At 44.4% G+C, this 27,272-nt stretch overlaps 2 protein-coding genes across 6 annotated transcripts in view; both read right to left on the bottom strand.

Moving 5' to 3' along the window:
- The window catches only part of ptpn4a (protein tyrosine phosphatase non-receptor type 4a), a 64,302-nt gene extending 41,045 nt beyond the window's left edge, over nucleotides 1-23,257 (bottom strand). For 4 of the 5 annotated variants that reach the window (XM_056579173.1, XM_056579175.1, XM_056579176.1 and 1 more), the window contains exon 1: nucleotides 22,754-23,257. The gene's annotated coding sequence lies outside the window, so the exon portion shown is untranslated. Of the gene's footprint in view, nucleotides 1-21,433 lie in introns of all 5 variants that reach the window. The other variant, XM_056579174.1, reaches the window with a different exon arrangement.
- Nucleotides 23,258-24,621: 1,364 nt separating this feature from the next.
- The window catches only part of tmem177 (transmembrane protein 177), a 2,866-nt gene continuing 215 nt past the window's right edge, over nucleotides 24,622-27,272 (bottom strand). The window contains exons 2-3 of the mRNA XM_056579832.1: nucleotides 26,641-26,913; nucleotides 24,622-26,453 (exon numbers count right to left, since the gene is read on the bottom strand). Coding sequence (XP_056435807.1) covers nucleotides 25,725-26,453; nucleotides 26,641-26,841 — 930 coding nt within the window. The 5' untranslated portion in view covers nucleotides 26,842-26,913 and the 3' untranslated portion in view covers nucleotides 24,622-25,724. The remainder of the gene's footprint in view (nucleotides 26,454-26,640; nucleotides 26,914-27,272) is intronic.

The following is a 27,272-nucleotide window of genomic DNA, read 5'->3' as shown; positions in this document are numbered from 1 at the left end:
CAAGAGAGCCTGGGAGCCGACACAGAGGAAGGACTCGCACGCAAACGCACACACACACACACACACACACACACACACACACACACACACACACACACACACACACACACACACACACACACACACACACACACACACACACACACACACACACACACACAGTAAATTACTAATTAATTTCTGTGTGTACAAGAAGACAGCTTTTACATGCATTTTCTTTTTCTGTCATACAATTTCATCATGGAGAATCTAAGAGGTTCCTCTTAGGAGATCCAAAGAATACCCATCACTATTCATGTAGCGCACACATACACACACAGCTCAACACTACAGAAGGTCAGTATACAGGGCAGGACATAATTAGGTAAAATCCTACATTGAAGACCCTCGTCAACCTCTTTCTAATATCTAGGGCAGCACAGAACAACCGTGTGTGTGTGTGTGTGTCTGTTAGTGTGTGTATGTGTCTATTAGTGTGTGTATGACAGTGTGTGTGTGTGTGTGTGTGTGTGTGTGTGTGTGTGTTTCGAATATCAAGAAATAAATTTAAATTCGAACGAATATTAGGCAGCCCTTAATATTCGAACCTGTTATGGGCAGGCCAAGAGGGAGAGACGTCGGAGAACCCGACGCAGTCTATTCATAATATTGTAATGACCACGGAAGAGGCAGTGAATGAAGTATTGATTAGACAGCGATTTATTAGAAACTAATTAACCGAATAAACCGTTGGAACACGCTAGACCATAGCAACCACAGCAACGCCGGTAAACAAACCTTGCAAAGCCCAATCCTGGACGTCGTAGAAAGCGGCGAAAAAAAGAGACATTAAAAAGAGTAAAAAAGTAAAGTAAGTAATTAAGTAAAAAATAGACATTTTTAATTTAATAGCAACGATGACAAGACGGAAAACAGGTAACTTATCAAGGTAATTTTGCCGGCATTTTAGGGGAAATACGTCATCTCCAAACATCCGGTGGAGTTTCGGCGGTGTTCGGAAGCGTTCAGAGGCGTTCTACGCATAGCTGTAGACCGTACTACACTGTCAAGTGTAGTACGGTCAAGTAGTAGACACTGAACAGAAATAGCATGTACTAAGTATTCGGATTCAGCCCAGGTCTTACTGAAGGCATTTAATGGTCAAAATATTATTAATAAATATTCGAATATATTCTAATATTAATAAACAAACGCACTTCGAATATGATTTTTGGGCAAAAGTCAAAGCCCTAGTGTGTGTGTGTGTGTGTGTGTGTGTGTGTGTGTGTGTGTGTGTGTGTGTGTGTGTGTGTGTGTGTATATGAGTGTCTGTATGTGTAGACGGGGGGGCGGGGGGATTGCCACCCGGAGAATGAGGGCAGCGCTTGGCCCTCGACCCTTCCCCCTTTAGGGAAAGCTGTGTGTGTGTGTGTGTGTGTGTGTGTGTGTGTGTGTGTGTGTGTGTGTGTGTGTGTGTGTGTGTGTGTGTGTGTGTGTGTGTGTGTGTGTGTGTGTGTGTGTGTGTGTGTGTGTGTGTGTGTGTGTGTGTGTGTGTGTCTGTTAGTGTGTGTGTGTGATGACAAAGCCATGCTGCAGGCTGGTAAACTGTTTAGATCGGTATGTAACGTGTACACAGGGCCAAGCTTTTGCCTTTTTTTCCACCTCTTAGATCTCAAAAGGAAACGGAAACATTAACGTCTGATTGAACATGAACGACTGCAGGTCTCTCTAAACACACCGCACAAGGAGGAAGGGTTGGCATAGGATCTTTGATTGACATGACCATGGGAAAAGAGACAGAAGGGAAGACAATGACATAGCATAGGACCGGGTCATTAGCGATAAGGTCGGTGCACTCGGGTGTTGAGCCATAGAACCGTCCATAAGGGGTTACTATGTGTAACAGTCCGTCTGTTACAAACACCATCGCGTCAACTTAAAGAGAAACGCCCGCCGTTGGGTTTCCGTCTTTGCAAAGGTTTGCACGGAAACCTCTAGCGTCAAAGACGATTATTGTTAAAAACTGTCAATCTTTAATCGCAGCACGCCAATTTGCATGCAAAATGTCACTGTGCCGGGAGAACAACTCTCTGGTTGAAGTTGAACTCTTCGGTACGGCTAGTTAAAAGGCTTTAGGATTACAGATATTAAAATGGCTTGGAATCAAACAGCGATGTTGACACATCAGTGATCAAAGGGAAATGGTTTCCATCGCTGGTGTCCCATCACCCCAGAGGGGGGTATGATTAAATCTTTTGACATGGCGGTTGCTTCCTGACATGCAGAGGGTTGAGTCTGGAGGAGGTTAACCATTTGTGTCCCTCTAGTTATATCATGACCGGTACCGGTAACTGTGTGGAACAGTGCCTCGAAAACAGGTGACGTCAAACTTTGCAGACAAGAAATGCTTTGAACATCAGGAGCAGAATTTGTGTGAAAAAATGATATTCCGTCTCGTAATATGATAGTGGTACCGTTTTCCGTTGGAAATAATGATCATAAATAATTATGAAAGAATTGTCTCTTCAACCTCTGGCTTAGAGCGGCTGTGCCTTGAAGACGCTGATTGAAAACCTTTATTAAACAATTTAAAACAAATACTGCCCTTTGCTATCCTCATATGCTCCCTTGTACTGAAGTGGTGACTAAGACGTCGTTTCGGTGCTTCTGTGTCAGTAGTTAGTCATTAGCAGTATAACTTGAAGTGGAGAATGCACGGTGGAACATGCGTGTACATTAGATAGGTTAATCTACCCATGCAGTTGAGCCAACCACACATGCAGTATCCCTTATCAAACCAGCATGCAGGCTAAAACCAGCTACATGATTAGGACGTACAGAACTTTATCAGCCTTTGCAGCAGAGCAAATTGTATCCAGAATGTTGTGGGTTATTTAGAGACTTCAAGCAGCTTGAGTTTGAAATTGTTTAACCAGAAAGAGGAAACGGCAGTGGGGGGTATTTCAGTGTATAACTGTAACCATCTCACGATAGGCTGGTTCTTGGTGCCAAAATATTCCCCTGCCTAGTTTAACCTCCATCCTGCTACTGTGTCAGACTTCACAATGAAAAAAACACACCAGACCAACTTGCTACAAGGTGGAGGAAACATAATAATTTAAATACAAACCAAACTCGACAGAAATTGTAGAGATTTACTAGACAGACTCATAATTTTTATGAATGTCAAAGGTATTTTAAAGCACTTAGTAGACTTTTGTGTAAAGTTTATGGTGTAGTCATTTTATTATAGAGTGGCCTGATAACATTGACAGGGGCAGACTGATAAGATTAGGAGCGGGCAGTTGAATGAAACATTTGTGTGTAAATGGGGTGGAACATTGTAGTAGGCTGTGGGCTGTGACTTTTTCCCCCTATTGTAGTATCTGTCCTCCAGCTCCACTGCAAGACACATTATGCCAGCCGCAGCAGTTTTCCCCTCGGACAATCCATTCTTACGCACGCACGCACGCACGCACACACACACACACACACACACACACACACACACACACACACACACACACACACACACACACACACACACACACACACACACACACACACACACACACACACACACACACACACACACACACACACTGGATTTCCATCTGCGGTTCTTTGCTAAATTCTTTGCTACACCAATCTCTCTCTTCTTCAACCTATTCCCTCGTTTTCTCTTCCTCGCTCCTGAACATAAATGCATAAAATATACCATAATTTAAAGTATAGAATATAAATTCTGCACTGGAGGGAAAGAGACAGCCTTTAGTAGATCTCACTGCCTATTGTCCAGTGTGATCCTCCAGTTCCAGTCTCACACTCAATGTTCGAAACAAACACAAGTTGCATTGTTACTGCAGCATTTCCTGCATCAAATCCCAAAACAGAAAGGCTCCATTCAGACAGCGTGTGTTGAGATAAAGATAGCCGGCTAAAACGACACACAAGCTCCCACATCACAGATGAATGTGTCGAGTGGAAGTCCGCTCTCACGGCGACACACATGAAGTGACACACATCCTGAGCCGCTCGGATCCGGGGGAGTTACTGTTCACACCGTGCGGATGATGTGGTGGTCCAAGTGTGAGACCCCGCCCATTGCTGAATGTTGCTTTGTTTTAAAGCATATTGGCTACTAGGTTAGGATTTACTACGCCTTTAGTGTATGTATGTAGTGTCTGAGTTATTCTGTATTATATTCTGGTTTTATTTGATGGCTCTGTAAAGCACAGTTCTTTTGAACTGTGCTACACCCAAACTTTTTCTTTATTATTGGTGCGTGTCGTGTCTCTTGAATCCGTCTCTGGAATGATCTCACAGGTCAATAAACCATCCTCACCACTTGACTGTGTGTGTGTGTGTGTGTGTGTGTGTGTGTGTATGTGTGTGGTGAGCGTTGTTCTGCATACTGGCAGTCTTGCGTCACCAAGATGGCTGCAACACACTGGTGGTGGCGACTCGCGGTGTGGGGACCACTTCTGCTTTGCTATAGAAACACGCTGAATGACAAACTACTCATCTTGGCATTTTAAATGGGTATTCATTAAATACGTCATTTGGTGAATTCTTTGCTCCTGTAGATTCTGCTGCTGCACACGCACACTCTCCCCTGCTGCGATTAATGGCCGTTATCCATCTTCATCTCAGGTCTGGGGTTTTATCTGCGCTAGTAACTGGATCACCCCAGAGACCAGGAGTGTGAAGCGGGTGACCTGGGCAAGACCGGAGGGACTGCTGCCTGTTCGCTCCCCCCGCCAAGGGTGACCGCTTCGGCCCTTACAGATGGTACTGCACCCCCCCCCCCCCCCCCGCCCTGACCCCTGGCTACGGGACCCAGAGGGACAACCCGGCTTCCATTAATTAAACCGCACACAACACACATTGTTCACTATCAATGATTGTGAGTAATGCATTGTTTTGGAATAATAGTGTTTTTGCATAATAGTGTGTGTGTGTGTGTGTGTGTGTGTGTGTGTGTGTGTGTGTGTGTGTGTGTGTGTGTGTGTGTGTGTGTGTGTGTGTGTGTGTGTGTGTGTGTGTGTGTGTGTGTGTGTGTGGAAAGGGTCAACGCGTCGATTCACCCTCGGAAATCCCACGACCTTTCACCCCGAAGGGTCTCCCGCCCCCGTCCCCGTGTCTAACCCACGCACAGACACAAACACAGCCACACTCATGATTGTGCACATGTGTGTGCAACAAACACACACACACACGTTTTCTGCAGTAGTTTCAGGCTTGTCGCAGTCTAACTAATAACATGTGAGGTCGCGCATGTAGCGGCCTGGGGGTCTTATCTCGGCAGTGGGGCACGTACTACCTCGTCATCACTGATAAAGACTAGCACCGCCGGCACTGACCTTAATATATTATCTCTTCTACAGTAACACGCATACATACATACATACATACATGCACACCCACGCAGGAAAAGATGCTGGCAGATCTCAGTGGGGTTCGAGTTCTGGACATGCTGTGAGTTTCCCCTCCGTTCCCACCTCGACCTTGCACATTCCTGCCTCCGCCCACAGACCAGCTGTAGGCGGGCCAGGTGTCCCCGGCACGGCCCCGCCCACCCCCTCCTCCAACCCCGGGCCCCCTCCAGCCAATAAGGATTTGGTCTTGTTCTATGCATCAGATGTTTAGGACGAGTCACATGGCGACCTAGCACTCATAAACAGAAGAGGCCGAGACTAGAGAGATTATGGTGCTTGGAAGCTAACCTACAGTCTAGGAAGACTGATCTATAGTATTACATACGCACATATGTACTTTTTTAAAGTGCATATGTGCACTTTATAAAAATAATGATAATAAATCACCATTATATCCATTAGAATCTTTTCTTTAGCAGGGGCAAAAAAAGTCCCATGAGAGTGAACAAACACACAACTCAATTTAGTTTAGCTAAGATGTGCACATGCAGTATGAATGGAGCTGTGCGTGCACACTGATCTCATCAATAGCTAGCACAGACCACACATGCACGACACACAAACGCACAAATGTTGTGTGAGATATAAGATCAGGATGCTATTGGAAAGCAACCATTGGCGAAACTTTCCCCAATGGACGTGGCAACCCAACACCGCTACATCACAGGACTTCTCTTCATCCTCAGGATGAAGAGGAAGTGGTGCGATGATGATGTCACAGTTAGACCCTCGTCTCCTTTCATCTCCACAGCCGTCGGGACTCCCCAGCGCTGCTACTCTTTAGACTACGCCTCTCTCTCTCCCTCACCCTCGATCCCTCTCCCCCCCAAACCCCTCTGCTTGCTCAGCTTGCAGAAGGCATCACGACTCAATGGATCACATCTCCCTCCCATCTCTCCTCCCCGCCCTCCTCCTCCACTCATTTCCCCTCCCGCCTCGATCCTCACCCCTCCCAGGTGCTACCCTCTCCTCTCGATCCACTCCACGTACCCCTGGTTCCTCCCCCTTCTTCCCTGGCTCCTTGCTCCTCTCCCCACTTCCTGACTCCTACCAGCCTAGATCTCTGTTTCTAAGAAGTCTCACCATATGCATCCACAGGAGTTAAAGGGTCTGAATCACACCAGAGCTGCTGTTCAGAGGAGTTAGAGAGTAAGATTCAAACCAGGTCTGCCCCTTGGAGGGAGAAATTAAGTGAATTGGTGGTGGTGATGATGTTGCTTTGGGGAATACACCTTAATCAGAATCACGCACTACACATTCTTTCAACATTTCTGTTAGTCAATAAGAATGTTGAATTGTCCGTTTTGTTCCAAGTTCTTCGTAATTTGGTCGTTTGTTTTATGTTATGTATTTACATAAAAAAATATGCATATGTTTTAATCTGGGAACAAGAACTTTTATGTTTATGTAGGAATGCATGGGGATGAGGAGGGGACGAATTCCTCTGCACTATGTTGCATTTGGCAAATAACATCTTGATTAAAACAGACAAAAGGAGACTGGAAACTCAGCGCCTGGAAGCCTGGAACGGTGGTGTGCTTTAAAGCGTGCCTTCGATAGTTCAGAAATATAATTAGATAAATTTGTCCCAAAAGGTACCAAAAATAGTAATTAGAATAGTACCAAAAGAAAAACCTTGTTGTTAGCCAATGCACGAAAAACCTGCCAATTGGCCAATTGATACTTGAAAATTGATTTCAAGAATTAAATGATGGATGTTCATGTTGGGTGTGTTTATTTAAAACCAGACTCCCCCAGAGCCCATTGACAGCGCTCTGGAATTAAAGCCTTAACAGGACCCATAAGACACACTACACAACCTAAAATAATAATCACGCTTCAGCATGTCTTCTAAAACAACGATATTATTTTGTATCCTGAACATTGTTTAAATTCTCTGATTATGCTAACCCTTTCCATCGATTAAATTCATATGATCCATGAACTTATATACCACATGGCTCAACCTTTGTCAGTTGCAAAAGCAGTGGTTGGAACAGAAAATTTAAATACTTGACATACATGCATCTGGAGCTATCTCAAGTCATCTTATCTTGTTTAATACCGGAAGCAGCAAACAACTTTATGACAGACCTTCAAAAGACAGAAGCAATAAACAAGTGTGTTGCACTTCTCCAGAGAAATACGTGTACTGGTGTCACAGCGGTGTGTGCCGTCTGTCACAGCGGTGTGTGTCGTCTGTCTGAGCTGATGATCAAAGATCAGACACACTGGCTAACGAGATGCTTCTGCAAATCAGATAACACAGAGACAGAGAAAGAAAGAGACAATGACAGAGAGAGAGAGGGTTAAAGAGACAGAGAGAAAAGACAAAGAGAGACGAACAGAAAGGATGGAGATTAAGGAAAAGAGAAGAAGAAAAAAAATTGTGTATACCATCTGCTTCGGTACATCCTAGAATGTTCCCCTTTCTTTCTGAATCTGTACGTTGCCTATGTAAGCACGCACGCACGCACGCACGCACGCACGCAGGTTTGCAGGCAAGCCACGTTTGTCCATTCATTCTCTGCTCTGACCTCCGCATCAAATGCTCAGCCAAAACCCCTGACACGAAGTGCAACCCTAAACCCATAATTGCCCCTTTTCACTAACACGACTGGGAAGATCTCTCTCTGCTTTGAACATGAGAAGAGTACGATGAGCCCACCTACACACGACGCGTACAGGAACGAAACAAACATTCCTCCACCAAACGCGAGGAAACACGATCTGGAAAAAAACGCACCGTAAGGTGAAGCCCTGTACATGCTGCTCTTGGGACGTTAATCTCCTTATGTTTGTTTCAAAACTGTATAAACTATAAATATAAAAAAGCAAAGCAAACTGATGCATTTGCTTATTGCCAAGGGTCTCGAGTCTCTATCCGGAGTCGATCTTAACCCTCTAAAAAACACACCAATAGACAAAATATCTCATGTTTTAAACACAAAGGAAAGAACGTCCTCTGTTCCACATCTCCTGCGCTTCAGGGAAATGCAGGTTTTCAGAGAGGTCTTTGAAGAACAGGACTGCGGGCATCTGTGTTTGTGTTAGTTGTTTAGGTGACACCTAGGCTTAACAGGCCATTCCGACTCAATGCATTATTCACAAATCCGTAACCATCTCCGTCCGTGCCTTCTGTCCCTCGCTCGTCTGCCTTTCCCCCCCCCCGTCACATCACAACCGCTCACAGCCTATTTCATAAAAGATACAGTCTGTGAAGAGGCTGGTCCAGTTCCATAGCACACATACCAATGGTGAGTGGTATGCAGGGCAGGCACTGGCTTAACATTGGGCTGGACCTTTCTTGTGATTTCTAGTCTTTGGGCAGTGGAAACACAGAGGTTAGCAAGACATTTCACTATGCCAGTGATTCCCGAGCTGAGGAAGCATACCCTGGGTATTATTTTCTTTTAGATGTTGTTATATGCTTTGTTATACACCTATATATATATATATATAAATAAAGCAACATCAAATATCAAGAATTTTTGAAGTTGTTAAATGTGAAATATTTCAATTTAAGTTTGGAGTATAACGCTTCAGAGGCCATTACAATATTAACAATGATGCTAAATGATAATAGTAGGGGTACTGATTGAGGGTTGTGGGGGCGAAACACTGCACTATGCTATGTGGTCATCTTACAAAAATAGTACATTTTGAAAGTCCTACTGTACGTTCACACCAAAAGCTGTGGAAGATGCAAAATCGCCAAATAGCTCAAAACGCAACGCTGTCCAAAATATTTACAGCTCATATCGCTCTCGTGTATGATTACTGGGACCACCCACACCGACGAGAGACATCTACATTCCGATTGGCTGGCGGTCATTTACAGCCAAAACGCTACTAGCTCATTTGCATAGAGCTGAGCTGTTTTCAACTCTCATTTACAGCTTTACAGCTTTAAAGCTATCGCTCAAGCGTTTTATCACTCCAATCGCTTTATCGCTCATGTCTATTAGAAAATGAATGGGCGTTTATCGCTCAGAACGCTTTTGGTGTGAACGCACAGTTAGGGATGCAGGTAAACCACAGAACGCTTTGACATGATAACACGACCAACACCAAGGCCTTTTGAGAAGTGGATATTCTGTCCAGATACGTTCCTCCACCTCAGACGAGCCCCGGAGGGTGGGGATGCGTGGGACGGCTGGGCGGCGGTTAACGGGGACAGTGTGAGCGAGGGGGTGTAGAGGAAGGTGGGGGAGGAGGCTGGAACATAATGCGGTCGGTAAACAGGAAATCAGCCATCTACCTATGTGCTCTGCATGTTTCCATTGAGGTGGTGTAGGCAGTGTTTCAGGTGGCATCAGCTTATAATGCAAACGTTGTCCCCTCAATGTTAAAATGAAGAATAAATAATCTGAATACTACCTCCAAATGTCATGATTAAGTATTTCCCCCCCATGTTAAAATGTTTTCAATAATGACATACCCGTTTTAAAATGACTTCAAAATAACTCCCAGTGCTCACATGACGTTTAACCCTTGAGGGGGCTTTCCCTGATGTTGACACGCTCTTTTTCATCACATGTTGAGCGGATTATTTCTCTCCAACAAGTAAAGTCAACAAAGAACCAACTGACCAAGCTCAAATTTCTCTCTGGTGGGACTGTTGTGATCAGAGTGTAGGATAACGTACACAGATCAGAGAATCACAATGTAGGATAACTATAAACTCACAGTCACAACTCCCATAATGTTGACACAGTGAAAGCATCCGATTGGAACTTTCTAGTACTACACCGACGGCGCTACCGCTGGCTTCTACAAAACCCCTGGTCCCGGGCCTCTTTCGTCACATGGCTGCGGTGTGCATGGTGGGCTCTGGTAGAAGAGCTAATGCTGCGTAAGGCAGCGTCAGCAGGAGCTAGCAGCTTCCACACGCGAGCCCACGATGGGTCAGAGAGAGAGAGAGAGAGAGAGAGAGAGAGAGAGAGAGAGAGAGAGAGAGAGAGAGAGAGAGAGAGAGAGAGAGAGAGAGAGAGAGAGAGAGAGAGAGAGAGAGAGAGAGAGAGAGAGAGAGAGAGAGAGAGAGAGAGAGAGAGAGAGAGAGAGAGAGAGAGAGAGAGAGAGAGAGAGAGAGAGAGAGAGAGGGACAGTGGGAGAGAGGGACAGACTGAGAGAAATACAAGAGAGATACAAGAGAGAAAAACAGGGACAGAAAGAGAGAGAGACAGAGCGAGATAGAGACAGGCCGAGAGAGAGACAGAAAGAGGGACCGATAGAGAGACACTCTCCAACATTTTTTTTCTACCTTATGTTCCCTCCATTTTTCCCCAGATCTTTCTCCTTTCCTAATCTAGTGCGTTCGCTCTCTCAGACAGAAATACACGCTCTAATTCTTGCTCAGTGTATGCCTGGCTGTCACTTTCTCTTTGGTTCTCTCTTGAAGACTGACACACGTACACAAAAACTGCAGCGGGTTTAACCACGAGAGAAGAAAGTTGGCCTTCAGAAACGTAGACATCCTCTCAGTGTAGTACGTTCTCTATCACACACACACCTGACATTTTCGCAGCCCCCAGCTACATTTGTCACAAACTTGTTGACTGGGAAATGATAGCAGGGGAGGGGAGGGGAGGGGAGGGGAGAGAGAGAGAGAGAGAGAGAGAGACAGAGAGACAGAGAGACAGAGAGACAGAGAGACAGAGAGACAGAGAGACAGACAGACAGACAGACAGACAGACAGACAGACAGACAGACAGACAGACAGACAGACAGACAGACAGACAGACAGACAGACAGACAGACAGAGATCAATAGAGCGAGAGAGGGAGCGAGAGAGAAAGAGCAACATAATAAAACCTTGCTTGCAGAGCGCATTTCTGGCGGGGGAAGTTAGTTCTGGTGCCTGAAGAAGGGAGATGGACGGCGGGAGACGAAGAGGAGGGAGAACATGTTGACAGGGGGAGGTCAGCAAGAGTGACTGAGCAAAACAAGACTTCCAGGGGTAAATTGGGGGGTTTCAGCTTGTAAACCTACTGCAGCACTTAAGCAATTAAAATAATCATGCAGTCATATCGGTGTAGGACCTTTCCCGATTCACTCGATAGTGCATCGCATGAACACTACTAGGCTGAGGGGTTCGAATCCAACTGGGACCACCCATACTACGAATGTATGCACTCGCTCTTTGGATAGAGACATCCACCAAATGCCAAATATACACATATCAAGATACACAGATAAAGATAAGGGATGATTCCAGAGCTCCAGGAATCCAGTAATCGGGGGAGCACAGAGAGGAACTCGCTTTAGTTTACGATGGCGTTTAGATTTCCAAGCTGGAACAGGGATTCCAATGGAAGCTTCCAATTCCCAGGCTCAAACACATAGTGTGTGTGTGTGTGTGTGTGTGTGTGTGTGTGTGTGTGTGTGTGTGTGTGTGTGTGTGTGTGTGTGTGTGTGTGTGTGTGTGTGTGTGTGTGTGTGTGTGTGTGTGTGTGTGTGTGTGTGTGTGTGCGCGCGCGCGTGCGTCACACACACACACAAACAGGCGTGCTGTTGTATTGCACAACCCCCCATCGATATTGAGCAACAGGCAATAATCCTATAACTTTCAAACACAACATTGTGTTTCGGAGATGCAATACATCTTGGTGTGTGAGTGTGTGTCTGTCTCTCTCTCTCCAGGTATGTTCAGCTAAGGGGTGGAGGAGGAGTCTAAGAGGGGGGTTGACAAGTCAGGACAGGCTGGATAGGAGCCGGGAGGGAGAGAGGGTGAGAGCCAGCATACCTGAGAGATGAGAGGTGTGGCCAGAGCCTACAGTGCCCTGTTCAGGTTACACAGTGTTTCCCTCAGAAATTTTGGAGACTATGGGGGGGGGGGGGAAGGGGGCTGGTATGGGGCGATTGTTGATTGTTGACGGGGTACGGGGGGTATGGAGCGATTGTTGACCGGGGGGGGGGGGGGGGGGGGGGGGGGGTATAGAGCGATTGTTGACGGGGGGGGGGGGGGGGTATGGAACGATTGTTGACGGGGGGGGGGGGGGGGGGGGGGGGTGTATGTCTTCAAACTTCGCCTGAGCAATAATTCATGTGCACGCAGAGACTATGGCGGCCGAAATTAGACTATGGCGGGCCGCCATAGTCTCGTCAATGTGTGGGAAACACACTATAACTGTTCACCTGGATAACGGAGGAGTGAGATGTCATACATATTTGTATGAAGACACATTTCCTGGGTATTCTTTTTGTTGAATTCTTATTTTTACATGTTTTTACAACAACTACTGCCACACTTTCTGCTTTGACAATAATTTATTTGTCTCATGTGAGCCCTCCAAATCTTGAATAGTATTCATATTTTGGAAAACTATTATGGATTTTTTTATCACCTGTATGGACCACAGATTGCTTGGCAACTGATTCACTTTTGACTTGTAAAATAATTAACATTCTTAAACTCTATTTCAACTTAACTTGAGATGCATTTTCATTAGCATTCCTACATGACGCCATGCGGGTTGTAAACTGGTGATTGGTTCAACGTGTAGGTAGGGGTTGAAAAGAGGCGGTCAATTAGAGTTGCTCAAAATGTCCCATCCCTGGAACATAGCAAAACATAACCACTCCAAACCTTATTTATGGTTCACATCCTAAAACATGACAGAATACAAGTCCTAACCTCTACTTGATAGCACTTGTATTCCGGTGGTCAAAACGGAAAAAGCATTAATTAAAATAACTCACTCAATCCGTCTAAATGTACCATGCCAACACAGAAGTGAGCCGTCGGAAAGCCAGGATGCCTTCTGCGCGGCGGAGGGTTTAAGCTGTGATCGACCGCCGGCACTATACGTTGAGACACGTCCAGCCCTCCGTCAAGCCCTCCGTCAAGGCCCTGAGGAACAGATCTGCTTGGGTTGTCCTGCATTCCCCACAAACCCAGAGATCACAGTTTCCTCTGCGGCTGCCATTTGGTGGTCGTCTCAGCAACTAGATTCCAGCGTCTGGAACGGTTGCTCCATACCCCATTAAATTGTCCGTCGTGCATCTTATTGGTTTCGGTTGTCCTTTTAGCACACAGAGCAGACATGGATTCCTCAGGGTTTCCTACCTTTCTTATAAATGTATGTCAACACAAAAGAAATCCAAACAATCCAAATAACTGTCCCACCAAAAGTGCAGCCTTAAAACAAATATTTGTGTATATTATTTGAGTATCTGGTGTACAGTTGCAAAGGGGTGGACAATTTCCGGTAAATTTCCGGTAAATTACCATGGGAAGTTAAGTTTGGGAATTTTGGAAATATTAAAAATCGGAAAATGATGGGAATTAATGGGAACTAAATAGGAATTGACGGTAATTTAAACAAACTTTATCATATCCAAGCATAACTATATACATTTTTTTTGTTTTTATAAGTAGACAGTAGGCACGCCATGCAAAATAACGCTATAAAAAATCTATTAAAAGACTACAAAAACTTGAAAAACATAATTTTAGCAGATTTATTTGTAAGTAGAACTTTAACAAGTTCTAATTATTTTAATCTTTCATTGAAGAACAAAAACATGAATTTTGAGTTAAATATGCTCTGGGTTCAAAAGTGTGGTCCAGGGTTCTAGAAGTCATCTTCGTCAAATTTGATGGAGGAATGCACAATGCATGTAGGGGGCGTGGTCTCATTATCCCTGCAGTAAGCAGTGTGCTAGCGTGATTGAGGAATAGCATATATATTCAAGTTTACTTGGAAATCTGGTTGTGTTAGTCAAGATTATGCTAAAATGTATTTTTCCCCCAACTATATTGAAGTCCCCTGTTAAGAGCCAACCTTCATTTTTGTAAATTCCTGGTTTATTCCCATAAATTCCCATTGATTCCCATAAATTCCCGTTACCGTAATTCCCATGGCAAGTTTCCAACTTTGAAAATTCCTGGAATTTTGCAAACCCTAATCTGGTGTAAATCCATATTCTAAATAGTGCTTTGATGTGAACAACTATTAGATGTAGCCAAGAATGATTAAAGTAATTATTTTATGAAAACACCAAATACTTGCAGACATTTTGAAGCAATAAACTGTAGATATTCTGAATACTGTACTGTATAAATGACAATTCATTCAATTAACCTCATTTCATTGCAAAAATGCTTTTAGATAAAGGCATTCACCAAATGGCATATGCATGCAAGATGGAAGTCTGACCACGAAGACAAGAGTGCAATATGTTTCCTACCACAACCCCCACTATCCTTCCTTTCCTACTTTCGTATGTATTATTTTTTTGTCATCTCACCAACTCATCTCCAACTCCCAACAGGCTGGTTTATACATTTAGAGACACCCCAGCACCATTAGTTTGCTGTAAGAGATTAAATCCCCTCCATGCTTGAGGAAAAATACTTATTCCTCCAGCTGGGTGGGGGAACTGAATGTGGAATTCCATATCCAGTTCCCTTACTCAGCTAGCATTCAGAGCCAAGGTGGCTGCTTCATTTAGATAATGTATTTCTGCATTTATTAGTTTGGCCCTTATTTTTGAGGGTCTGTGGTACAAAACAGGAATACAGGACCTTGAAATACACCACAATAAGAATAGCAGCTGTATTGGAATCATATTTATATTTAATCTGCCCAGGATACAGCCAGCGATCCCCTAGATCTGTTGTATAGTCAGCTAGCTGGACCCAAAACATGCTGTATAGCCAGCTAGCTAGCCCAAAACCCCAATGTGCAATTTTGGGGACCAGAGGTAAGCTAGTTGTAGTATGGGGAAACCACTAGGGGTGGGAATCTCTTGGCACCTCACGACTCGATTCCGATTATGAGGTCAACGATTAGATTCTAAAATGATTATCGATGCATCTCGATGAAACATCTTTTTTTACATTTCCATGCGTGATTTTCAAAAATATATATATACATCTGAGTTTGCTACTCAGAGTTTGCTAATCACTTCCTACGTTTGTGATGATCATTAAAGACAACAGATGAATTAACTTACCTAATATTTTATCAGAGAAAAAGCTTTTGTCGCAAATATGACTTTCTATGAACAATGCACTAATCAATGCAGCTTGCATTACAACACAATATGGAAGTACCGTATGTAAAAAATAGTTTTCAGTTTTCTTTTCTTTCTAATCTTTCTTTTCTATGTCATTAAAGAAAAAGCTGCTCTTGAATTAGAAGGAGTTCTTGTGTCTGGCTGTGAGTTTGTGCGCATGCTACGCGTAGGCTGAATCACAATCGTGTCAAAACAATTCAGATTGGCTGAATACACACTGAAGATAAATTAAATAATTTTAAAATTACTAAAATTATCCCTATCTGGCGAACAGAATGTTGCAGCAGGCGAACAAATTGAAGAAAATAATTGAGATTATTAATTATTTATTTATCTGCATCGAGACGGAATCGTTCTAGAGAGAATCGCGATGCATCGAAGAATCGATTATTTTTCCCACCCCTAGAAACTACCATGCTAGCCTCAACCTACAGTCTCCGATCTCCACACCACTACCGTTACAGTGCGTTTGGACAGAGAATCGCTCACCTGAAACTGTAAAGTAGCCTGTCATCGTCAGATCAATTCGCAAATGCCTAGTATTCTGGAACCTCTGTTTGTTTTGGAATTCCAAGATGGCATTATCAAGGGGCCCAGAACAAACACTTCCGGAAGCAGTTGGATAGACCTATGACCCTCAGTGCAACAGAATGTGTGTCACATTAGTGACACATTGATTGTTTGTGAAATAACATCAAAGGCACTCCTATGGGGCTCTCCTCTGTGCAGTCATCATATATAACCTGCCCCATGTTGGATAAACAGTTGTGTTTGGCCCGACCCAGGCCAGGTCTGCTGGAAATCTGTCTGAATGGGAAGGAGGCAGACAAATGACAATAAAGCATGAGCTTGCAGATGCGTCTGGTTCCCAATGTGAAGATACATTTGCCAAAGTAATGTAGATGAGACTGGTCTCCAAACTTCATACGCTCAAAATCAGAGATCTTGTTAAAAAGCTATACACTGAAAAAATAGCTAAATCTTGAAATGTGGATGTGTATTGATTTACTCTTCTGATGCTACATAATAGACCAGGGGCAGATTCTATATAAATCTACAATACCAGTGATTATGATGTGCCAACATGAACCTCAATAGTGATGACACACACACACACATAATTTGGGAGCAGGCTGTTATCTGGTTTGCTCTAGTTTACCAAAACCACTGAGAGACAGCTGTTATCTTGAATTATAATCTGTGATGATGTGATGGCACACCATCTTAATCCAACCCCTCTCGTGGATTACCAAATACTCTCTGATCGTCATCCAAAGCTGGACTTTACTCTTCTCCCCTCGTCTCTCCCCTAGCCCCGGCCTTTTGTGACGAAACACGACGGAGGTGTGGATGCGTGTCGCCATGTGAGAATCATGTGTGGGTGGTCTGCCCTGCTCACTAATTTCGAGATGCATTAGCATAATTCGCCATTTAATCTGAAGTCATTTGTGATACACATCGGACGACGACAACAAAACACAGAGACAGAGAGACAGAGAGACAGAGAGAGAGAGAGAGAGAGAGACTGAAACCACTGAAAAGAAGTGCAGAGCTTGTATCAGTACTTTTGTGACCAGCATAAGAAAACTAGGCCCACTAAATATGACTGACGCACATCAGAACACACTCAATACAAATTAATTGTTACATTTGTATTCATTCTATTGATTTCACGAGCCATTTATCTCTTTAATATTTAATGTTGTTGATTTGTATCCGCCAGCCTACCTTGGTTCACCGCTGCGTGGGCGTGAGAGCTAGCATGGAGCATAAACACAGCTGTTGATGGGCTTTTGGATGGCAGTTCTCGCTGAAGCCGTGCCATCTCTGTTTAACGACAGCCTGATAACTAGTTGGCTGTTGGGTCACTAGCTAGCAATTTGCCACATGCCATCTAGCTAGCTGGTTACCGAGTGTGAGCTAGCCTGCTGGTTGCAGAGTGTGGGCTAGCTTGCTGATTGCTTAGCGCTAACTAGCTAGTTGGTTGCAGAGTGTTAACCAGCAGTTAATTTAATCTGAGCTGCACATAAAACCCACGTCAAGCATCGGCCACGTCCATCACAACCGTCTGTCTTCACGACCACATTTATGAAGTATTGCCATTACCCCACAAGAACAAATGCCCGCCGTATCAGTTTCACTGCTCTGAGAAATAAAATAAATATTAATAATGTTACTAAGCAACAGGGACAGGGTTAGAAAGCACTTGCTAGAACTGGGGGCCAAGTCTTGTCTATCGACGGGTCTGTTCGCAACGCTGCTCCAACCGCAGGAAGTGAACTGAGCGCGCCCCGTAGCCTCATAAAGGAGATGCCGGCAGCTGGTTGGAGACGAACAGCCCCCTCTTTGACAGGGCTGTCAATGACCGTGGATGGCATGGGAAGCCGTGCTCCACTCACACAGAATAGCCAATGAGCGAGGGGCCTGGAAGATACACTTGGTCCAATATTTTCTCTCTCTATATTTAAAGTAATAAGAGTTTTATTGCCAGCTTTCACATAGTGGGGTATTCTGTGATGCATTGGCGCACACGCAGATGCGGAAATACAAAAACAACTGTTGAGGTTATCAAATATTAAATCTCAGCACTTGAATGTGATGCAGGTGTGTTACCCTAGGATAGGTATACATGTCAGCCACTAAACCTTGATTGTACTTCTGTGTTGCATAGCCGCCTTAGGTACCATGTGGGCGTCTACACGGCTGCTTGCATTCATGGCTCTGCATCAATGATTCTGAGCGTAGTTAGCCAAGAGTCAAAAACTCAGTAGAATCTGGTGATCTATAGTTTGTGGGAAAAAAGGAGATGCCGTACCAATGAACATATAAGCCAACCACCTCGACTCATCTATCATAAATTAACCGGAAAACGTAGCAGCAAAGACAAAGCGAGCTTCTCTTCACCCTGCGGTGTAGAGGTTACCTACAGCAGCCGTAGGATGAAGAAGTTTAACTAGATCCTTTGTCTTCCACACCAAAATGCTTGCTTACGAAAACAACAACGGTGCGTGTTGGCTCAGCCACACAAGCGTTCCTCTAAAACACCCCCAGGCCATGAATTCAAGACATACGACACTCTCCAAGCGCACTCTCTCTTCTCCGAGCGCTCTTTATGAAGCGTGCACTGCGACGCCCCTTGCTGAACTCGGCTTACGGGGGCTGTCAGCTGACACCGTTACTAGGCCCCGACAGGTCGCCCTGTCAGGCTTGGCACCCTGCTGAATGGTAGGGTGGGGCATTGAGGAAAAAAGACGAATAGACTAGTAATTAATTAATCCAAATGGGAAATTGTTACGCTCACAATTGCTCTGCTCAAGATGCGAAATCAATGAAAGAACAGTACAGTAAGGTAATACAATGTGAAACACAGAACATGTATGTTTGGATATGTATTACACATAAATGTACAAACTCTTGTTCACAAAACTGGCTTCAAAGACTGTAGCTGTCACAGGTACAGGGACAGTGGGGGATTGAGAAAAGTCTGGCGAAAGAGTAGAGTAGAAATGAAAATCCACGAAAAAAAATAAAAACAAAAAATGGTTGCGCAGAGGATGAGATAGTTGTCGTCCTGCACATCTTGCTTGTATTTTTCAGTAGATACGTTCATTTTATTTGGCTTGTAGGCTTGGGCCTACAATGTGAATGTTTGATAAGCGCCAGTAACCTGTTCTTCCTTCTCTCTTGCTGGGGGAAGTTCCAGTGAAATACCTCGGCATGCTATGCAGCCAAATTCAGGCCTTATAAAACAACAAGTGCATCGGCCTTACCAGAACAGGAGCCGGATAAGGGTTTAATCATACTACAAAACTCCTCCCAGACCTACCTTTAAACACTGTATATTATGATGCCAACAAATATATTATAAAAATATTCCATCTTTCTGTTTTAGTCTTGAGTAATTATTATTTTACTAACCCAAAATTTGGCATGAATTGTGTATTGACAGCACAACAGATGCCGGAGCGGAGAGTGACTTGGGGAACCTCTTAGCTCACTGCAGCCGCAGGGATAACAGCAACAGTCAGCACATTAAAACCAAGGCAGGCCACTAGCATCGCCACGACGGCTGTTAAATAAATTATTGCATTTATTTTGTCCCCGAAAAGCTTCTGCCAACATCAAGTGGGCTCACCATAATTAAGGTGGCTGACGGTTATTTGAATAGGGTGACCCATCACCAAAAGTCCATCAAGCCCAAAGCATGGCTTAGTGAAAGGGTGTTGTAGGTGTAATTTTAGAGTTGTAAAAAAGAGAGAACAGAAAAGAGTAGAAGAGAGCAGGATTTTGAAACTACACAACCCAAAAAAAACCTCCCCTCCCACTCTGCTCCCTCCCTCCCTCACTATATTTCTCGACCCTTTGGAACTGTTGCCTTCAAGCATCTGTTGTGGAGCTATGATAACACATGTGTGAGAATATGATTGACAGGCAAGTAGTAGGGTGGCGAGACATGTCGAACGAACTGCAGATCCAAAATGCTTAGCAAATGAGGCGCACTTGTGAAAAACACAAATACCAAAAAACACAACACAACTGCAAACACCATTGCACAAATACAAAAGCCACTAAACAAGGGAATTCAGCTTGAACAAACGTTGACAGTGAAAAGGACTGACTGATAATTGTCAGCAGACTATTATACTCATAATACAGTACAGAATGTGGAAAGCCTCGGGCTAATTAAAAAGTAGATAATCTTTGAAAAGTTCCCTTCACTTCCGTCAGGCTTATCGGCAACATATTAGAATTGGATGTTCTTGCCACACAAACTGCGAAAGGCCGTTTCAGAATCAGAAAGCAGGTTGAATCCGGAGCAGGGCCAGCTGGGAGCAGCTAAAAAATCAGAATCGACTCATACGAGAGAAAGGCACACGGTCATCCAGAACAGATAGTCTCAGAAAGCCTATAGTTGACCCAAAGACATTTTCCACCCAAGGATAGCACTCAAATCTTACCTACAGCACCTTTAAAAAAATATGCATAAAAGATAAATTAAGCCTTGATTGAATAGATAAAATAATGTAGAGAGCGAGAGAGCGAGAGAGCTTGTGTCCGGCACACTAACCCTACTGGGTCAATGAGCACTTAAAGACTCAATCCTCAGGTTAAGGATTCCCTCAGCTCTGAAGATGCATCAGAGTTCAAGAGCTAAAACTGTTTTATTGATTAGACAGCGTTGGAGAAGATCAATTGCCTTGTTAACTAAATCAAAGAGCAGGAAGAAGAGGAGAAAACACCGTCAGCTTCCTCCAACGCCCCCGTGCTTGACATCTACTCTGGCTGACACCAACCTTACCCAACAGCCACACTGTTCCCTAAGGTAGACCCAGGGTGACAGCAGGTGCAGTTAATGCTCATTATGCCCACACACCTGTGTCCCCCTCCTCACCCCCATTACTATCGTCTCCCAACCCCCACTGCCCATCCCCTTCTCTTCCCCTCTTTCTTGCATGGCACCGACATTCGGTCTCTCTCACTCCTCCTCTCACTTCTTGCTTTACATTTGGCCAAGATTGGTCGGAAATCTTTCATAAAAGTGGTTGCAGCTATAGCTCTTGGCCTGAGAAGTATTGCTGCTGGGGTCTGGGCCTCACAGTAAAAAATTCTGGAAAGCCATAACAGCAGTTACTGACTTCAGACTAGAAGGAAACTGTTCATTAAAACTAATGATAATGACATTTTGTTTAACAACCAAAGTAACAGAATATTTACCTAGCCTACTTTTCGGTGGAACAGACATCGTGATACATGATGTGGCAGGGGCCATTCCAAGTTTAAGTAAGTGTTATATTATGCTTGGGTTTGAAAATGGATATAGGGTTTATTACTGTTATAACAGTCATACATGTATAATGCACCGAATTTGTTCACCATTGACTGTTTTACAGAAAATCACCGAGGAGTTATTCCGAATGGGGTTGGTTTGCCTTATCCAATCACAAAGTCTTGCAACAAACAATGCTTTCAGAAATCTGCAAATTAAACTGTACCTGTAAACCATGGCTGTTGAAGCTGCTGCTGTTGATATTTTCTGTCTTCAATTTAGTAATGTAATACATATAAATACAATTTCATATTACTGTGGTAGCAAACATAGGCCTTACGCACGGTCAATATAATGTCGATAACCATAAGAGGAACAACTTGGAAATGCAAATCGTGCTGCCCTTCAGATTCGTGGAATTTCACTGACAAATACAGTCGATAGCCCTTGTGTCAAAGATAACTCCGTGTCTCTGTAAGAATGACATCGGTTAACTTGAATACATAGCCGACAGAACATCGACCATATGACCAGGCGTCGGCAGCCAATCGGCGCACAGAAGAGGGCTGCGACTCAAAAGATGTGGCAGTGATGGTGGTGAAGGATTACGTCATTGAGAAAAAAAAGGAGGACATTTCATTACTGCTCTGCAAACATCGATCTAAAAAACACCTAATTAAACACCCTATAGGACAGTCCGGCCTGGCCCCAGACGGATTGTTTATTCGGGTTAAAACAATGGAGCCCGATAAGTGATGCATCACCCACAAAGGGGTCAGTGAAAATCGCAATCAGAAGATTATCGCCAGCAACTGCTGATATTAATAGTGCACAGCGTGTACATTTAATAATATTCAATTGAAAGTACGCATGCAAAAACTAATATTAATGTGAATGGACTGGAGCAAAACACTATCGTAGACGTGCATGAACACATTTGGAAGAAAAGAGAAAGATAAAGATTCAGGGGCAGATATGGTTCAATCGTACAGACAGAATTAGAGAGCAAAACTGGCATTTAGTCATACGACGTACATTAGGGTAGAATATGTGTAATGCAATGTCACTTGAAAATGCTGCAATGATAAAACCCAGTAAAATTTGACGTCTGCCTATCTCAGAGCACTTTCAGGACTTTATTTGACAAATTAATAGAAACACCACAACATTGATATTATACCGGGCGAGTCAAGGTTCTATGCGTGTGCAATATGAGTTTAAATCCACGTCCAAAGCCACGAGTGAGCACAATAGAGGAGTGTTTTGCAGTGCACTGAGAGTGTAAAGTGAGTGGGATTGAATGGACCAAGTGCTAGATACAGTCACTGGCTTGTCCTGCTCATTAATTAACAATAAAAGCCTTCCACTGCTTACAATACAATCCTACCCGAGCACAACCATGCGTCGTGACAACGGGGCCATTCAAACACACAGCTATCGCAATGTTATTTCCCATGTATTCGGTTTGCATAGCTCTGCAAAGACCAACTTGCAGAGAGGGGGGGAAAGTGACAGTGCTAAGCTAAGTGGCTAACGCTGGTCTTACCGTCATAAAGTGTCCCAGGGGCGTCCAGTTTTTAAGAAATATAAAGTTAGTGCAGGAGGAAAAGATTTGTGGAGGGCTGGTGTGGACCGAACATCCGAGTTCAGTTCACCCGCTGCGAACCGTGCCGATGAAAGCCGAGCATCATCATCATCATCTCCTTCTTCATCAGTCGGCCAGAGACAGGGCCTCCTCCTCCTCCCGGCTGGATCCTGCGACTCGCTCGGCGACGACCAATAATCCGCCCGCAAGAAGCACTCCCGGTAACCATTGGCTAACCTACACCGCCGGCTGGGTTCTCAGGCTCGGGAGACGATGTGTTTCGTAATCCCACGCATGTGTTGTAACGCGAAAATACGACAATAGACGTTGGATTGGACTAATTCACCCAGCGAAATAGACTGGCGTGTGTGTGCGTGTGTGTTGTTGCGTCTTTCCGTCGCTCCGTGGTCATTGCTCGCCGAGCCTCTGCAGCTGCTCTCTGCTGCCGTGCGATTCACCAGCACGGCAACGTCATGACGCAATCCTCCTCCCCACAGCTACGACTTGTGGGGCGGGGCCGAACAGGGGCGTGGTCATGGGATCCGAGGCGCTTTATTTGTTTTTCTTGTTTTTTTCTGCCAAAAGGAAAAACAAGGTGTCAAATGCTGCAGCCAAACATATTTGTGAATGGTAAGGGATAGGTACACAAATGTACGATCTGTAGTTTTATTAATGTGTTTTACATAGGAACACACACGGACACACACACAGATGCACATATTAACGCACACACACCCGCACACAAACATAGACGCGAACACACAGACGCACCCACACCCACACCCACCCACCCACCCACCCACCCACACACACACACACACACACACACACACACACACACACACACACACACACACACACACACACACACACACACACACACACACACACACACACACACACACACACACACACACACACCTACAAATAAGTTCGACTTAAATAAAAAATAAAAAATCCCAATGCCGCATTGATCCTGAGCCATCATTTTATTTTTACCCCTCGTGAAGAGCTTGCTTTGAATATAAATGTTTTCATAATTTCTGAAGCAGACGGTAATATCACCTGCATACACGACTGAACAAACAGCTTTATACCAACTATTCATTCAGAGAATGAATTCCACGTGCCAACCTGGGCTGTTTTGATTCTACAGGGGCTAAGTTTAGGTTATCGTAATGTAGGCTATGCTTCCCTCACGTGGCTCAAAAGAGAACTGCAACGCTTGACCCAACGCAACAATGGACCATTGTCCCTCAAAAAGCCATTGAACGACGCCAGCCGTTAAGTGTTTGAGCCAACAATTAAGTGTTTGAGCCAACAATACGCCCTCTGTTGTTGACATACTTATCTAGAACACACTTTATAGTCGAAATAGAGGGGCCAACTTATCCAAGCAGTAACAGACAATCTCTTTGTTGAGTCTGTTCTCACTGTGACTTGGTCTAAATGGGGATGGAGGCAGATTCTTGACGACCTTCTCCTTTTCTAGAATTGATTATGCTTCTTAATGGCACCTTATCAGAAAAAATTATCCTTCTTTTCAGTTATGAATTCTTTTTTTGTGTTTGTGTTTTGTATTTTTGCCAGCTGCTTACATCTACATGCAAATTCAACCTCCTATCTATTGCATAGAGACTGCACAGTCGATGGTTAATTAACATGTGTAATGAAATTCCCCAGGTTCTATTTCTTCTATTTTTAGCATAGGCCTACAGGGCACAGGACTTGAGTAGTAATTAAAATCCCTTATCATGATCTCATATATGTGCATTAATAAGGGACCACCTAGGACCCAATACACACCATGTGAAGCGACACAAGAGCCAAAATAGATTAATATAAAGATTGTTGTTATCACATGAGTTATTAAAAGATGATGGTTTGTTTTCAAGTTTGTGGCATTTTGTCCTTGTTTATATTCTGAGTGTACTGGGAAATGTATACATCCTGCAAATGTATGGGATGAATATACAATGGAAGAGGCCGTGGATCCTATACTTATCTTTTGTTTATTAAGTAAATAACTACAATAAATACAATAGTGGAATATCATTTGTCCAGCAGCTTTATCATCTTTGTCGTCAGTTGAGACGAGTACAATCGTCAGTACAGTACGTTGCATTTTATATAATAAGGCATTCACGGTCAACTGGTTCCGTGGCCTACTCGTTAAGTAGTTAGACTGGTAACCAGAGGGTGACCAGTTTGAATCCCGACTGATACACAAAAAATAGGGGGGGGAAGTTGTGCTGCAATCTCCTACATCCTCAACCACGGATGAGGTGCCCACGAGCAAGACAGCTGCACTGCGGCTGCCCGCTGCTTGGAGTTTGCCAGTGTGCACGTGTTCTCTCGGATGGGTCAAAAGCTGAGAAGGAATTGCCCAAAAAAGATAACTTAACTTAATAATCTGTAATGCCTATATATAAAAAATATGACCGTGTTGCAGATTATGATTTAAGATTCTAGGGACAAAACATGGGGTGTTTCGGAACACAGAATATTGTGAACCCAACATTATCTCTGGTCTGAATGTTCCACCGTTTGCTAAGACAGGGTATGATTCAGAGGAAATGAGAGGAGTTATCGTTTATATCAGGTTCATGCTGCGAGGACCCAAACAGTGAGTCTTATGTAACCTTGTCATTCCTAGACAGCTTCTCAAAATCTATAACTTTGTGGTTTTGCCGAGAAGAAATAAAATGAAGTAATCTCCTTCTGGACTCCATCCACTGATATCAGATGACCCCAAACATTTATTTTCTTTTTTTCAGTTTAAAACACAGGCCACACCTTGGAGGAGGGTATGGGGGAGAAGCTGGTAAACAAGTCACCTTTCTTCAACCGAACACGGATGAGAATACTCTCTCTCTCTCTCTCTCTCTCTCTCTCTGTCTGTCCCCCTCTCTCCCCCTCTGTCCCCCTCTCTCTAGGTAGTGTTTTTCAGCGTGCTGAGGAGTCCGTCCCTCCGGGAGGTGTAGGGGGCATGTTTGAGCTTGAGGAGGTGGGCGGGAAACAGATTCCCATTCACCGCGTACATCTCCTCCCCCTTCTGCCCCATCAGTACTCGTAGAGTCCGGTTTCGGCTCAACAGCTTGTTGTAGAACTCCACCCCTCCGCGGGCGTAGTCGGGTGACACGGCGGCAGCCCGCTGGTCCGAGCCGTAGTCCACCCACTGGCTGACCGTGTCGGCGGTCAGCAGGTACGTCACAGCCCCAAGCCCCAGCGCCGCCAGGTTGGCAACACCACGGAACAACGCCGGCCTCCCATGGAGTCCCAGCATCTGCTTCAGGACTACGCTGTAGACCCACACCCCGCCCAGACACACGGGGGCAACCACCGCGCTCACCACCGGACCCCCGATGTCAAGCCGGGCCACCTCCCGCGCCACCGCAAACTTCTGAGCGGCGGGCGACAAGACGAGTGAATCGCGGAGAACGCAGCCCGCCTCGCTGTCCCACGCCACCGCCTGGCCGTTGATGAACACGCTGCGGTTCGTGATGCCGCCGGCGTCCTGCGCCGTGCTGTTGAAGTTGGCCGGCAGGCCCACGTGTGCGCCTGCAGGAAGCCAGGCTGCGCCCGCTGCCACAGGGTGGAAGCCGAAGGACGCAAAGCACGAGTATCGGGCAGGAGATCGGACGCCGTAGTCCTCCAAAACCTAAGGGGAGTAACAACAAACACAAAAAAGACAAGATTTCGACAGATAAAAGGATCTGGTAAAGGAGTACACAGTGACAATCATACTATATGTATATGTAATCAATTAAAGGGAAATATAAATTGGACATTTGAAGGATAAAATGGGTGATAAACACATGACTTCAGTAGAATAGAGTAACACACACCTGCCGGAAGAGCCCTTGTAGTTTGTCGGACAGGGAGACTGGCTCTCCTTTGTACCAGGCTTGATAGAGTTGTCTGAAGGAGAGGTCTGGGAAGGTGTGGTAGAACATGTTAGCAGCAAACAACCCGCCACAGCTCACCATCATAACCGGGGCGCGGTACTTCTGGAGCAGAACACCGATCTTCAGAAAGTTGGAAGACATCTTGGGTTCTTCTTCTTTTATTCTTTGTAGGGGATCTTCTCAAATGGGCGGATGTCTTTCATACAGGGCCATCTGTCAATATAAAGAGAGTGGTATGAAAGCTATAGGTTTTAATAAAAGTTCTCCACAAAGCCTGTGTTACGCAGTAATAAGAGTTTTATGTTGTACAACATATAAACATATGCATGGTAAATCCGTGTTCAAATAGATCTCAGATCTTTTGATGTTCAGCAGCAGTGCAACAACAACCAGTCGTACTCACCAACATTACAAAACGACCTGCATATTAATGACATTGAGATGAGACTGAAAAATAATATATAGATAATATATTCCTTATATCATATAAAGTGCATATTATCCAATATATTTATATAAATAGTATGCTCATATATGATAGTGTTTGTGACGTAAGTCATTCAGTTGAACAG

This window comes from Gadus chalcogrammus, chromosome 20 (genome assembly GCF_026213295.1).
Source record: "Gadus chalcogrammus isolate NIFS_2021 chromosome 20, NIFS_Gcha_1.0, whole genome shotgun sequence".
NCBI lineage: Eukaryota > Metazoa > Chordata > Actinopteri > Gadiformes > Gadidae > Gadus > Gadus chalcogrammus.
This window is presented reverse-complemented; position numbering and strand designations above follow the sequence as displayed.